We start from the raw sequence: 15,514 nt of genomic DNA on the forward strand, positions 1-15,514 counted from the left end.
CTCATTTCTCACTCTATCCAGCCTAGTAACCCCTATCATACTTCTCAGACATTTCATCTCAAACACATTCAAACTCCTTCTCTCTTCCTCTCTCATGTTCCATGTTTCTGCCCTGTACATTGCTGTTGGCACAATCACTCCTTCATATAACCTCCTCTTAGCATTCATTTCCAGATGTCTATTTCTCATTACATTTTTTAATCCACCAAGGCATTTACTTGCTTGTCTCAATCTACATTCTACCTCCACCCCCACTCCTCCCTTTCCTGTCACATTTGCACCCAAGTATCTGAAACTATCCACTTCCTCCAGTTTCTCACCCTTAATGCTCACTTCCAGCCTACTGTCACTCTCTCCCTTTGTACATCTCATCACCTTTTGCCCACATTTATCTTCAGCCTCCTTCTTTCACACACCTTCTCAAACTCTGTCACTAACTTCCTCAATCCCTCCTCTGATCCTGCTACAAGCGCAGTGTCGTCAGCAAACATCAACTGGCTGACCTCCCACTTTTCTCCATTTTCTTTAATCATCTTCAACCCCCTGACCCACTACCCTTGCATTCACCTCTTGCACCACCCCATCCATCTCAAGATTGAACAGGCAGGGTGACATAACACCCCTGACGAAGTCCCACCTTTACCTCAAACCATTCACTCTCTCCATTTCTAATCCTAACGCAAGCTCTACTACTCTCATAAAAAACTCTTGACTGCTCTTAACAGCTTTCCTCCTATCCCATATATCTGCAGTACCTCCCACAGTGCCTTCCTGTCTACCCTGTCATAAGCCTTTTCCAGATCCATAAGAGCCCAAAAAACATCCTTACCTTTTCCTATAGCTTTCTCACATATCTGTCTTACCACAAAAATCTGATCTACACATCTCTTACCTGTCCTAAAACCACACTGTTCCTCACCAATTACTCCCTCTGTTCCTCTCCTAATCCTCTCAATCAAGACCCTCCCATAGGCCTTCCCAACTACACTCAACAAGCTGATCCCTCTGAAACTACTACACTCACACTTGTCCCCCTTTCCCTTGTAAAGCGGAACTATACAGGCACTCCTCCAGTCCTCCGGCACTCTACCCTCTCTTAAACAAACATCAAATAGCCTCACCAGCCAGTCCACCATAACTGTACCTCCTTTCTTCAGACATTCTGCATGGCATCCATCCAACCCAGGTGCCTTACCTGCTCTCATCATCTTAACAGCTGCTTTCACTTCATGCTTCCCTATTTCTCCTCCATTTTCCTCATTCATCACTCTCATTTTCTTAGCGCTTCCCACTGCAACTACCTTTCCCTCCTTATCCTCCTTCACATTTAGCAACTCCCTAAAATACTCTGCCCATCTTCCTCTCACTGCCTTCTCTTCCATTATCATCTCTCCATCTGCACCTTTTACCTTTTCTTCTCTACTTGATTCACCTCCTCTTTCTCCTTTAACTTCCATCCAAAACATCTTTTTATTACTTTCAAAATTTTCTGTCATACTCTTTCCCCATTTCACATCTACTCTCCTCTTTGCTTCCTTTATCTTATGCTTAACTTCCTTTCTCTTTACTTTGTAACTCTCATACGATTTCCTCGTCCTAATTTGTAGCCAATCTATGAATGCCTGCTTCTTCTCTTCTACACCCTTCTTTGCTTCCTCATCCCACCACTCACTACCCTTCTTTCTATTTCCTCCCGCCCTCCTTGTTCCACACACCATCTTTGCACACCTTATAACTCCCTACTTGAACCATCCCCATTTCTCCTCCACTCCTAGTTCTACTCTATCCTTTACTCTCTCCCACTCCTCTCTCAACTTCTTATACTCCTTCTCCTTTTTTTCCTCATTTAAGCAGTTCACTCTAAGTACCTCCCTACCTTCAGCCCTTTTCCTCTTTCTCCACCTATTCTCCACTCTCAATTTACCTTCCACCAGGAAATGATCTGATATTCCCCCACTCTCTCCCCTTAGAACATGTACATCTTTAACTCTTCCTACCATACTCCTGGTCACCACTATATAGTCCATTAGCACTCTATCTGCCACCCTTCCATCCACCACCCTTTCCCATGTATACTTATGCTTGACTTTCTTCTTAAACACTGTACTTGCTATCATCAATTCTCTTTCAAGACACATCTCCACCATCAATTCTATATTAATGTTCTGTACAGATTTCATCATTGCTGATGGTTGACAGTTCTATTCAGTTCAGGGAATCATAATGTAGTTAAAGTGTTAAAGTATGTAGAAAATCCTTCTTCCAAATTCTTCTTAAGTGGACCAGCATTGCAGCCAAAATTTAATTCTGTACAATTTATTTGTAGTTTCATTAATATTTTGTAAAATGTGAAAAATCAAAAGTAGCCTGGTTGCAGATATTATAAAGACAATGCAGTCCTGGGACTACTGTGGGTTTCCAGCCAGTGAAACTCAAGGCAACAGTTATTATTACATCCCAAGGGAGTACTAAAATATATCCAAACTAGGTCTGCCATAGCTATAAAGTTTCTTTATTTTCTTTGAATTGATATTTCATCAGTGTTGATACAGACCTGAACCACATTTGATTCTTCTGTTATGTTTACAGAGCTATGCAACACAGGCAGAGGAACATGCACGCGAGGCTGTGGAGACATTAGCCATACAATTTGCAACACCCTTAGCACCAAAGAGAAAACCTCAGGTGAGAAGATCTAGGAATTTGTTTCATTCAAGTTAATCAGCTTTGGTGGCTCATGGTGATGAAATAGGGGATGCTGCAAACATATACAGCACAGTATCAACACACAACATTCTCCACACCAAAACAAAAACAGCAAAGTTGGCAAAAAGTGAAAATTACAAAAAATATATGGATAAAAAAGGAAATGAGCAATGAGAAAAAAGAGAGAAAAGACACTAAAAAATGAAGCTAATAAAAAAATGAGAGAAGAGAACTGAAAAGAATGATATATATATATATATATATATATATATATATATTTTTTTAGTGGGCTGGACTTGAGGCAGAGAAAATGGTATATCAAAAGAAACAGAAAACAAGGAAAAAAATATTAAAAGTAATGTATACCAACATAGATGGCATGACTTCAGGATTAAATGAATTAAACAATTATCTGGTGGAAGAAATACTAGATATATTGGGAATTTGCAGACAAAATTAAAAGGTCCACTACCACCAAATAGGTTTATATAATCAATGGATTAAAAATAGAGAGGAAAAACAGGGTGGAGGAGTCATGTTTTTGACTAAGAAAGGCCTAAATGTGACAAAGATTACAAAAGGAAATAGTAATGTGGAATTGATTATGATTAAAGTTAAAAATAGTGACATGAAAAGTAGAAAATTTGTAGTGATGTGGCCCTGGAAACACATTCTTGGAAAGAGAGTGACCACTCCAAAATGTTGGAAGACACAAGGCATACATTAAACGAAATACTGAAAGGAGGAAACTTAGTAATTATGGGTGACTTTAAAGAAATATGTTGGGAGACGACAGTGAAAGGTGGAGAGGATCTTTGGGGAAAACATACTACTGGACATGACCATTGAATACACAGTGATTTAATGGGTAAAACATAATACCAGATATTGAAATAATGAAGAACCGTCAAGATCAAACTTAATATTTATGTCAGAGCCTGAAATTGTGTGTAAAATGGAATACAAGACACCAACTGGGAAGAGTGATTGCATACTACTTGAGCTAGAAATAAAAGAGGAAATATATATGGGAAGAAATGAGAAACACAGAAACGGAAGATTGATGTATAACAAAACAGATTTTGGGAAACTCAGAAAATTCTTTCAAAAAGTGAGTTGGGAAAACTTCTTTAACCTGTACAGCGTCAGCGTCATACATCGTATGCTGTAATTGTTTTGTGGATTGAGTGTTGGCAGTATACATCGTATACCGCAATTTCCAAAATTTGCCAAAAATAGGCATTACGTCTAGGGTCAAACCTGTGGTAATGACCAAGTAGCCCTATTCATTTGCTACAAAAATCACCCAAATTTTTTTATCTATTGACAAAACTGGCAATTCTCGCAGCAATTTTTCGGGGGTAACTTGAGGTATAAAATCAGACTTTAGGACATAATTTAGGCAATTCTGGTATATGAAATGAAGTATGAGGAGATGAAGTTGTACTTCGACAGTTAGGCAGGTGCTATTTAGTACATATTCAGATGTATAAAACTGGCAATTTCACACTGCCAATTTTTGTAATAAATGCATAGCACAAAATATGGTTGGGCAGTAATGGTGTAATGGATGCTTACTAAAATATTTACCAAAACAATAAGAAACACCACAATCACCTATCCTCCATGAAATTATATAAAAATAAGATACTGTACTGAAAAATCAATTTACCACATAACAAGGTGATAACCCAAAAATCCACAAAAACTATTTATAAACATGTTTTCTGTAAGTGTGAGACTATCATGGGCAACTGTACATTGACTTGAATGATCAAAAATGTAAAATTTCTTCACTCTCTGAAATTCTAATGAAGCTTCCCCCCAAAAATATGACCTCGTTCAACCCGCGTTAGGACAGAAAGTCACCAGATGTTCTACCAAACTTTTACATGCATAGAACAACAAAATCGACCCAGTTATTCCACTTCTAGGCTAGGTTGAATCAAAATAAGCAAGATTTGTTGGTTTTGCATCTTTTTGAGTTGATTTAAGCAAAAATAAAAAATCAATCAATTTTGGTTCCGACACAGGCAGGGGGAGTATATACAACATTTGCCTTGCACCATACAGGTTAATGAAGAAACACAGGTGGAAGAGAAATGGATGATATTAAAAGAAATAATTAAGGAGTGGATAAATACATTAACAGTACTTACTTGTGTGTCGATGATGACGGTTCTTCGGTTGCTTCTGGGTTGATCCTTGTTCTTCCTTTGTAACACACACTCCACTTCACCTAGTCTAAATGTAGCCTAATTCCCTACCTCCTAACCATTAATACTAGCCTAACCGATCCTTCGTGTGTCTACCTCCCTTACACTCACGTTCGCCCCACCACCCACGCGCGGTCCTTCCCAGGCACTGTCCACCCACGCCGATGCGAGGGCACTACCCCCTCTGGTGGGAAGGGGGATACCAGTGCTCGTGACCTTTGACCCCCTCCCTCCCGAAGGAGGGGGAGGGGGTGCCAACCGTCCGTCCCCGTCCGCGCCATATACACTCACACTCACCCCCCCCCCCTTGATCTCAAGATCAACCTACTCCTCGTCCTCTCCTTCCTCTACATCATAGTCCTGCAGCCACCTTGGCAGGCGTCTGTCGCGGTGGGGTCTCCGAGACACCCCCTCCTCATTCGTTGTCGCTCCGTGGCCTTCCTCCTCGTCTTCTCCTTCACTCACTACACGCCGAACATTCAAGATATGCCGCGGCACTCCCTTAACAGAAACATTGTTCCGTGAGTTCACCTCCGTCACTGTCCCTCTTGTCCACTGTGACGTGCACCTCCTGTCCTTTGGTCTCACCCATACCTCCTCCCCCACCTGCACTGAGGCGGGGCCTTCTTCGGCATTGGCCGGCGGTTCCGGCCCCTTCAGCAGATGCCGCCAATCGTATTTGAACACGGCCTTTTGCGGAACCGAGCGGTCGTCTTGGCCTGACCTGGGGGATATGTTATACCAAAAAACTGCCTCCGTCGGCAGTATTCGCGCCTTCTCGGCCATGGATTTAATTGTACGATGGTGTCGTTCTACTATCCCATTTTTGCTCAGTCGGTACGCTGCCCGGAAGAAGCGTCTTGTGTTCCACTTGTCCAATGTACCTTTCAACGCCTCCGACCGAAACGCCGTGCCGTTGTCCATCAGGACTTCATCCACTGGGCCCCGCTCCAAAAATACCTCGTTCATCACCCGTGCAATCTCTTCTCCAGTCTCCGCCTTCAGTTCTCGCCAAATGCCGAACCGCCCTGGCCCGCAATCGACCATCGATAAGTATCTGGTGCCTTGATAGTGGGTTACGTCAATCGCCAGCCGCCTCCAGTTCTCTTCTACGCAGAGCTCCCCTGCTGAATGCGGTCTGTAGGCGGGGTCTATGGACTGACAGCGGGCGCACGCCCTCACCGCATGCCGCACTTCTTCCCTCGATATGTTCGGGTTAACCTTCCTTGCCAGGAACAATGATCTATCGACCCCTAGGTGATGCGTTTTGTGCAACTCTTTCGCACGAAAGGACCCAGCGGCGCACACCTCGAGCTTCTTCTCGTCCTGTTTTTCCTTCTCTTTCAGCCAGCTCTTCTTTACTCTGGTTAGCGCGTCTGTTTTGTTCGTCTCCGAGGATACCTCCCTCACCCTTATCTTCATGCCGAACTCGTCGATTAATTCCCTCAGGATCCCGAGGCGGTGCTTCACAAGGATCTCTGCAGCTACTTTCGTGCGTACTCTCTTCTCAGCCGTCAGCACCGAGTTCATCCACCCCACTACCGTGGCTGAGTCCGTTCTGATTTTGATCTCATGCAGCCCCCATTTCAACGCCAAATTGATTCCTTTTATGACCGCGTCCAACTCTGACACATTAATATGGTGGTAGTCGTCCTTCTTCCGCTGCCACGCTCCATCTTCGACTACCACGCCCCCTATCTCCAAGACGGCGCCGGTCGCTATACTACTTGCGTCGCACCACACTACGCCATGGCTCTGCTGGGGCGCGTTCCACTGTCCCCTCACTGGATCATCGTGCATCATCCTCTGGATAACGTCGCGTAACATGGTTAGCGTGTCCTCATCAAGCTTCTCTCCCCAATCTTTCGATCCCGCCCTCCTCTTAATGTAGCTGCACGCCGTACGGAGTCAACCGGCGATCGGGTAGTGGCCCACTAATTTGCCGCAAAGGGAGAAAAGTTCTCGCTTACACATTTCGTCCGTCACCTTCGGGATCTCGTTCCCTCGCCTAAACATCAGCGTTCCGGCCCCGTTCCTTTCCAGTCGCAGTCCCAACTCTGCTCCTCCCTCCAACGGCTCCGGCTCCTTAGCTGTCAATCCGTACCGAGCCAAATGTTCCACCACGCTCGACGTTGATACTATGCTACCATCCACCAGTATGTCGTCGAGGTACGAGTCAGTGCCCTTCTTCATCGTCTCAGTCTTCTCCAGTACCGTCTACAGGATTCGCAAGGTGACCCAGTCGCCGACACTCGTAACAACGGACCCGCAACAGCCCACGCCATTCGTTGTAGTCACCCCCGAGCTCACCCGCTCTCCTTTCTCGGTAGGCGTCAGTGGCCACGGTTCCGGCCCGCGCGCCCTCTCCCGCCAAGGGCGGCTGTATCCTCCTTTGTGGCTGTTCTCTGGCTACAGCCCCCATCGGCCCTCCATCCTTAGCCTTAGTCAGGAGCCTGGCGTGGGCTATCAGTTCGCCCATGTCTACCTTTGCTGCATTTTCCATTGCCTGCAGCCCAGTCGATATAATCTGGAAACCCATTCACGAAAACTATTCTCACTACCATCTCCAGGCTGTTGCCTTCGAGATTAACCAGGCCCGCCAATCGCCTGATGTCATTGGCGAACACGTCAACCTTTTCTCCTGTCCACCGCATTCGCTGTAGTTTACAGAACGCTTCGAAGGGGCTCTCACCGAAAACCTCCTGTAACCTCTCCTTCACCTTTCCCACATCCTTTCGATCTTCGGTTGTCATCTCCATGTAGACGGATAAGGCCACGCCCTCTAAATTTAGCGCGATGTAACTCGCCATATCCTTTACTCCCGTCAGCTCCGCGACCAATTCCGCCTTCGTCAGCCACATGGAGACATCTCCATTCCCGTCAAACGGCCTTAGGGTGATACTGTTCATCTTGAACGGCTCGTTTCCACTCGCAGGTGCGGTCATTTTGGCGGGGCCTAGATAGCTTGTGATTAACAGTACTTACTTGTGCGTCGATGATGACGGTTCTTCGGTTGCTTCTGGGTGGGTCCTTGTTCTTCCTTTGTAACACACACTCCACTTCACCTAGTCTAAATGTAGCCTAATTCCCTACCTCCTAACCATTAATACTAGCCTAACCGATCCTTCGTGTGTCTACCTCCCTTACACTCACGTTCGCCCCCACCACCCACGCGCGGTCCTTCCCAGGCACTGTCCACCCACGTCGATGCGAGGGCACTCCCCCCTCTGGTGGGAAGGAGGATACCAGCGCTCGTGCTCTTTGACCCCCTCCCCCCCGAAGGAGGGGGAGGGGGTGCCAGCCGTCCGTCCCTGTCCGCGCCATATACACTCACACTCACACCACAATAACAAAACAAAAACAGGAAAAGGTATACATTAAGTGCTGGTACAACAAAAAATGTAGTGAGGCAAAAGATAGAAGAGACAAAGTTTGGAAAAAATGGAGAAAAGAGAAAAAAAAAAGGGTAAGTGGCAAATATATATCAAACTAAGACATGAATTTGTAAAAATAAGCGGGGAAGAAAAAAGAATATGAAAAAGACAGAATAGACAAATGTAAGGATCAACCTAAATTATTCTACACAAATGTAAATGGTAGATTTAGAAATACACAGGAATTAGTGAAACTATGTCAAGGAAATATGGAATATATAGAAGATATAGAAATGGTTGAAATTATGAACAAACGTTTCAAATCTGTATTCACAAAAGAAAATACAATTGGGATGAAGGAAAGGGAGAAAGATTCCCCCCCCCCCATGAAAGAAATAATTGTGACACAGAAAGAAATAAGTGACCAAATAATGAATCTTGGTGTCAGAAAATCACATGGCTAGGACGGAATTGCAAGCTGGATACTAAAAGAATGTATAGATGAACTAACGGACAATATATATAAGATAATAGATTGCTCATTCAAAGAAGGAAAGGCACCACAAGACTGGAAAAATGCCAATATTGTGCCAATATATAAAGGGGGAGACAAGGAAGGCCCAACAAACTATAGACCTGTCTCCCTTACAAGTACAGTAGCTAAAATCTGTGAAAAAGTCATCAAAAGTAGATGGACTACATCTGGAAGAAAACAGTATACTAAATCCAAAGCATTTTGGTTCTAGACACACAAGATTATGTGCCAAAAACCTGATTTGTTTTTATTCAAGATTGATAGATATAATGCAAGAAAGGGACAGATGGGCAGACTGTGCTTTCCTGGACTTAAAAAAAGCATTTGATAAAGTACCACACAAAGAACTATTAAGAAAACTTGAAACAGCATGTGTACATGGAAAATTACTGAAAGATATGGAAGATTTCTTGCATGAGAGAAAAATCAGTGGTGCTCAGAGATAAAAACTTGATCTGGGAAGAAATGATAAGTGGAGTCCCAGAGGGTTCAGTATTGGCTCCAATAATGTTTGCTATATATATAAATGACATGGATCAAGGTGTAGAATGTTGTATGGATTTCTTTGCAGACGACACAAAACTACTAAAGAAAGTACGAACAAAGACTGAATCGCTATAGAGACCTGGACAAAGTCTGGGAATGGAGTCAAAAGTGGGAAGTGAACTTCAATATTAAGAAATATAGTATAATAGAATTTGGAAAAAGTAAGAAAAGAATATCAGGATAATATAAAATCAGTACAAAGGAAGTAAAGAAAGTTCCGAAAAGGATCTAGGAGTAATTATCACCAAAGACAAGTCCCCAGATAAGCATATAAACAAAATAGTTGGAGAAACCTACAATTTGTTAAGATCAATAAAGGTGGCTTTTAAATATTTGGATGAAGTAATGGTAAAAAAAAAAAATAGTCCCACTGATAAGACCAAGATTGGAGTATGCTGAGACACTATGGACACCCAGTATAAAAAAATAATATAAGGAAAATAGAAAGAATCCAAAGAGCAATGACAAAGATGGCCTCAATACTTTCAAAATTGACATATGAACAAAGATTGTCTAAACTGGAACTACCAACCCTGGAACAAAGAAAAGAAAGAGGCAACCTATTGGCCATTTACAGAATCATGAAAAGCATGGAAATCCTTGTCAGAAAAGATTTATTAATTTGGGATAAAAGAAAAACAAGGGGACATAGAAAGAAACTCAAAAAGGATAGTTATAGAAGAGGTAAAAAAAAAAAAAAAAACTAGAGTGGTGGATATCTGGAACAAATTGGACAAAACAATAGTGTGTGCAAACACCATACAAGAATTTAAGAATAAACTAGATGTGAGATACAAAGACGGGTCACTATGAGCAGAGCTCCCCTCCCTGTATAATACTAGATAAATACATGAACACTTGGAAAGAGAATGAGCATATGAAAATGCTAGAAGATACAAGGCATTCATTAAATGAGATACTAATGGGTGGAGGGAACCTGATAATTATGGGGGACTTTAACTGCAGAGAAATTTGTTGGGAGGACATGACAGTGAAAGGCGGAGAAGACTTGTGGGGTAATGTATTACTGGACATGACCATGGAGCATACAATGACACAGTGGGCCAGTGAAAATACCAGATGCAGAAATAATGAGCCGTCGAGACTAGATTTAATGTTTACAACAGAACCTGAATTTGTGAATAAAATTCAATAGAAGACACCAATTGGAAAGAGTGACCATATAATCACGGCAAAGGAAACATGGACTGGAGGTGAAGCTTTATTCCTGACGTTTCGTCTAACGACTTTCTCAAAGGAATGAGCATACTAGAAACATACAGAGATTATAAACCCGCCTTATGGCTCAAGGGGGTGTACGAGCGTATAGCGCTGCGTCCTGATTGGCCCGCTGAGACAGCCAATCATGAAGCGCTATCTTCGCTGAAGATTTGGCCCAGGTGAAGCTCCCAGCCTTATTGTTGATATTCGGACGAGTGGTGATGTACGCAGCTTCTATAGATTTTCTGATCTTCTTATCCATACCTTCGTGTAGAATCTCGGCTCGGTTCCATTGTGGGAGGTGCCCAGACTCGTCAACATGCACCACCATTGCGTTGGTGAGTCTATGGTGACGGAGGTCGGCCTTATGCTCCCTGATTCTAGTGTTAAGGCCCCTCTACGGAGAGACTAAGAGGGGCCTTAACACTAGAATCAGGGAGCATAAGGCCGACCTCCGTCACCATAGACTCACCAACGCAATGGTGGTGCATGTTGACGAGTCTGGGCACCTCCCACAATGGAACCGAGCCGAGATTCTACACGAAGGTATGGATAAGAAGATCAGAAAATCTATAGAAGCTGCGTACATCACCACTCGTCCGAATATCAACAATAAGGCTGGGAGCTTCACCTGGGCCAAATCTTCAGCGAAGATAGCGCTTCGTGATTGGCTGTCTCAGCGGGCCAATCAGGACGCAGCGCTATACGCTCGTACACCCCCTTGAGCCATAAGGCGGGTTTATAATCTCTGTATGTTTCTAGTATGCTCATTCCTTTGAGAAAGTCGTTAGACGAAACGTCAGGAATAAAGCTTCACCTCCAGTCCATGTTTCCTTTGCCGTGTCTATACAACTTGTTCACATGGATTTTCAGTGACCATATACTTATTGAGACTGAAGTAAAGAAATATACATGGAGAGAAATGAAAAGCATAGGAAAGGAAGATTGTTGGACAATAAAACGAACTTTGGAAAAGTAAAAAAAAAAATCCTTCAGAATGCAAATTGGGAAAAATTTTACATGGAAGAGACAAAAGTGGAAGAGAAATGGGATATCTTGATGGATGATTATAATGGAGTGAATAGGCACGTACCAAGACAGAAACAAGAGAGAGTGTATATTAAATGCTGGTTCTACAGAAGATGCAGTGAAGCAAAAGATAGAAGAGATAAAGCTTGGAAAAGATGAAGAAAAGATAAAAAACCTGGAAAATGGCAAGTATATATAAACTATAGAAATGAGTATGTAAAAGTGCGAAGAGAGGAAAAAAAGAACCATGAAAAAGACATTATAGACATGCAAAGAGCAACCCAAACTATTCTATAGATATGTGAATAGTAAACTTAAAAATAAACAGGAAAGGGTGAAACTATGCCGGGGAAATATAGAATACACAGAAGATCTAGAAATGGCCGAAGTCATAAATAATCACGTCAAGTTGGTTTTCACTAGAGAGAAGGCACAATATCGGGACGAAGGAAATGAAGTGCAATCTCCCTCCATGAGAATAATGAAAGGAATGGAAGTTTTAGACAGGAATGACCTATTAGTGTGGGAAAACAGTAAAACAAGAGGACACGGAAAAAAATTGAAAAAGGATAGTTATAGAAAAAACTTGAAAAGGAACAGTTTCCCACACAGAGCGATAAATACATGGAACAAATTAGACAACAAAACAGTATGTGCTAACACTATACAAGATTTTAAGATAAAACTTGATGCGGAGAGATACAAAGACGGGTCACCACGAGCATTGCTCCCCTCCCGTATATTACAAATAGGTAAATACAAAAAGAAATAATGGAACATTTATCAAACCTTGATGTCAGGAAATTGCACAGCCTGGACAGAATTGCAAATTGGATTCTAAAAGAATGCAAAGAAGAAATAATGGACAAAATAGAAGGAAAAATACCAAAGACTGGAAAAATGCTAACATTGTACCAATATATGAAGGAGGAAACAAAGAACCAACTAATTATAGACCGGTCTCACTAACAAGCATGATAGCCAAAATTTGTGAGAAAATTATTAAGAATAGATGGGTAAAACACCTGGAAGAAAATAATATAATAAATCCAAGACAATTTGGGTTCAGACAAGGAAGATTATGCACCACAAACGTGTGTCATTTAAGACTGAACATAGGTTTGGTGAGCAATAAAGAATCTTAAGTTCCTTGTCACTGTTTATTGGTCACTGCATACGTACACAACTGCTAACAACTGTGTGTCCCTTTACTTGGCATATACTTTTACAGTTACCATTTGCTCAATTTGTTTAATTTATTCCCTTTCACACAGAAAACAATGGACACTCAAAATAATAATTTAATAAGCATAAATTATAAGGATAATCTATTTTCCGTTCATTCCACTTTCACATTACAATAATTGAAATGATGAATAAATAAACAGGAATGATAATTTATGACTTCTTCCTGGAACTTCGAGAACAATTTTATAAACTCGGAAAAAGATCTTGGAGTGATGATTGGAAAGGACATGAAACCAGATGAGCATATAAATAAAATATTCGGAGAAACCTACAACTTATTGAGGTCAATCAAAGTGGCATTTGCTTATATGGATGAAGAAATGATAAAGAAAATACTAACTACACTAATATGACCAAAACTTGAGTATGCAGCATCACTTTGGACACCCAGTACAAAAAGACTATTAAGAAACTAGAAAGATTACAAAGAGCGACAACCAAACTATCACCGACTCTTGCAAACCTAACATATGAGGAAAGGCTGTCCAAATTGAAACTACCAACTTTGGAACAAAGAAGAGAAAGAGGAGATTTGCTGACTATCTACAGAATAATGAAAGGAATGGAAGTTTTAGACAGGAACGACTTGTTAGTGTGGGACAACAGTAAAACGAGAGGACACGGAAAAAAACTGATAAAGGATAGTTATAGAAAAAACTTGAAAAGGAACAGTTTCTCACACAGAGCAATAAATACACGGAACAAATTAGACAACAAAACGTTATGTGCAAACACTATACAAAATTTTAAGTTAAAACTTGATGCGGAGAGATACAAAGATGGGTCACCACGAGCATAGCTCCCCTCCCATATATTACAAATAGGTAAATACAGATGCTCCTCAACTTACGTTTTAGTTATGTTCTGAACGGCCGAACGTAAGTTGAAAATGAACGTAAGTTGTTACTGTACTATACATCCATAAATTCTATTACCGTATCTTATAAAACACCCCTAAATCATTAATAATACACACAACATTGTAAAATAATAACATTAATTTCAAATAAATTAAATTCAAGCAACATAAATTGAGATGGTGGAGGAGGAGGAGGAGGAGGAGGCAAGGCACGTTCAGTCTGTCGTTTGTGCCATGTAAACAATGGACGCAGTGTCATGCGTAAGTATCGTTTGAACTACGGAGAGCGCGCTAAACTAAAAAATTCACTCAATTTTTTTTTTTTTTTTTTTTTACAATTTTTTTTTACAGTCAGTTCAAACATAAAATCGAAAAAACGTAAAACGAATGAACGTAAGTAAAGGAGTGTCTGTACACGCATATGGACAGACTTCCAATTACGCATCACTTTTGCAATTCTTACATGGATACAAAAATGCTATTACTATTTATACAATAAATGCTCGGCCAGCTATGTCGCTGACCTCAGCGATGTATAAATTGAACAGGTAGTATTTATACAACATTGTAGGAATAAGCATAAAAATAAACCAGTACAATGAACATGAAGACATAATATACACATATAGACAAGAACACATGTATTAAAGAAATTTTATGTGTAATAAAGATTTTGAAAGGATGGCAGCTAGACGATTAAGAGGTTCAAGAAGAATTGTTATGGCTGCAAAGATTATACAGGTGGGAGACAGGTGAAGGTGATGATATTCCCCTACTCTCTCCCCTTAGGACATGTACATTCTTAACTCTTACTATTATACTCCTATTTACCACTACATTGTCCAATAATGCTCTATCCACCACCCTTCCATCCACCACCCTCTCCCATGTGTACTTATGCTTGACTTTCTTCCAAAACACTGTATTTGCTATCATTAACTCTCAAGACACATTTCCACCATCAACTCTCCACTACGATTCTTTCCTGGGAACTCCAAATTTCCCTACCACTCCATCAATTGGTTCATTTCCTACCCTAGCATTAAGGTCTCCCAGTACTACTACATTGACATTCCTCCCTAATCCCTCTATGCACCCATTTAAATCTATCCAAAAAGCCTCCCTTTCTTCTAAACTCTTCTCACTACCAGGCCCATATGCACTTACAAAAACCCACATCTCCTTTCCCAGTTTCACCTTCATCCACATTATCCTTGAGGAAACCTCCTTCCACTCCACTACCTGTTTACCTATCTCTTCACTTACTAGTATAGCCACCCCTTCTCTCCCTCGCCCTCTCTTCACTCCACTAACCATTTACCTATCTCTGCACTTACTAGTATAGTCACCCCTTCTCTCCCTCGCCATCTCTTCACTCCTGATAACCTCCCAATTACACTCCCAAACTCACACTCGTCCTTCCCTCACAACTTAGTTTCACTCAGAGCCAACACATCCATCTTTCTTCTCACAAACATAGTACCTATCTCTTCCCTTTTACTCTCATCTGTACCACATCCACGCACATTAGAAGACCCAAACCTTAGGGTGCTGGTTGGAAAACTCCCAGACTCTCTTATGCCTTTACTTTTTTTAGGAATGTCCCCTGTGGGGCTACAGGGAGAAGGATGCCTTGTCCCAATCCCCATTCCATTTTTCTTGCCTCTTACGATCCAAGTGGAAATACTTGGTGGCAGTATTCCTTTCCTCCCACCACAGGGTAGGTGAAAAACAAGGAAATGAAATTCAGAGAAATGGTACAGGACAGCAACAAGGGGTT

The 15,514-nt window shown here is 41.7% G+C and overlaps 1 protein-coding gene across 6 annotated transcripts in view; it reads left to right on the forward strand.

Annotated features, from left to right (window-relative positions):
• The window catches only part of LOC143023655 (tetratricopeptide repeat protein 23-like), a 625,055-nt gene that overhangs the window by 197,584 nt on the left and 411,957 nt on the right, over positions 1-15,514 (forward strand). For all 6 annotated transcript variants that reach the window (XR_012966191.1, XM_076182256.1, XM_076182259.1 and 3 more), the window contains exon 4: positions 2,590-2,685. Coding sequence is in view for 5 of the 6 variants with exons in the window: in XM_076182256.1 (XP_076038371.1) it covers positions 2,590-2,685 (96 nt within the window). In the remaining variant the exon portion in view is untranslated. The remainder of the gene's footprint in view (positions 1-2,589; positions 2,686-15,514) is intronic.

The sequence above is a fragment of the Oratosquilla oratoria genome, unplaced genomic scaffold (genome assembly GCF_046742065.1).
Source record: "Oratosquilla oratoria isolate Oo_2021 unplaced genomic scaffold, ASM4674206v1 SCAFFOLD54, whole genome shotgun sequence".
NCBI lineage: Eukaryota > Metazoa > Arthropoda > Malacostraca > Stomatopoda > Squillidae > Oratosquilla > Oratosquilla oratoria.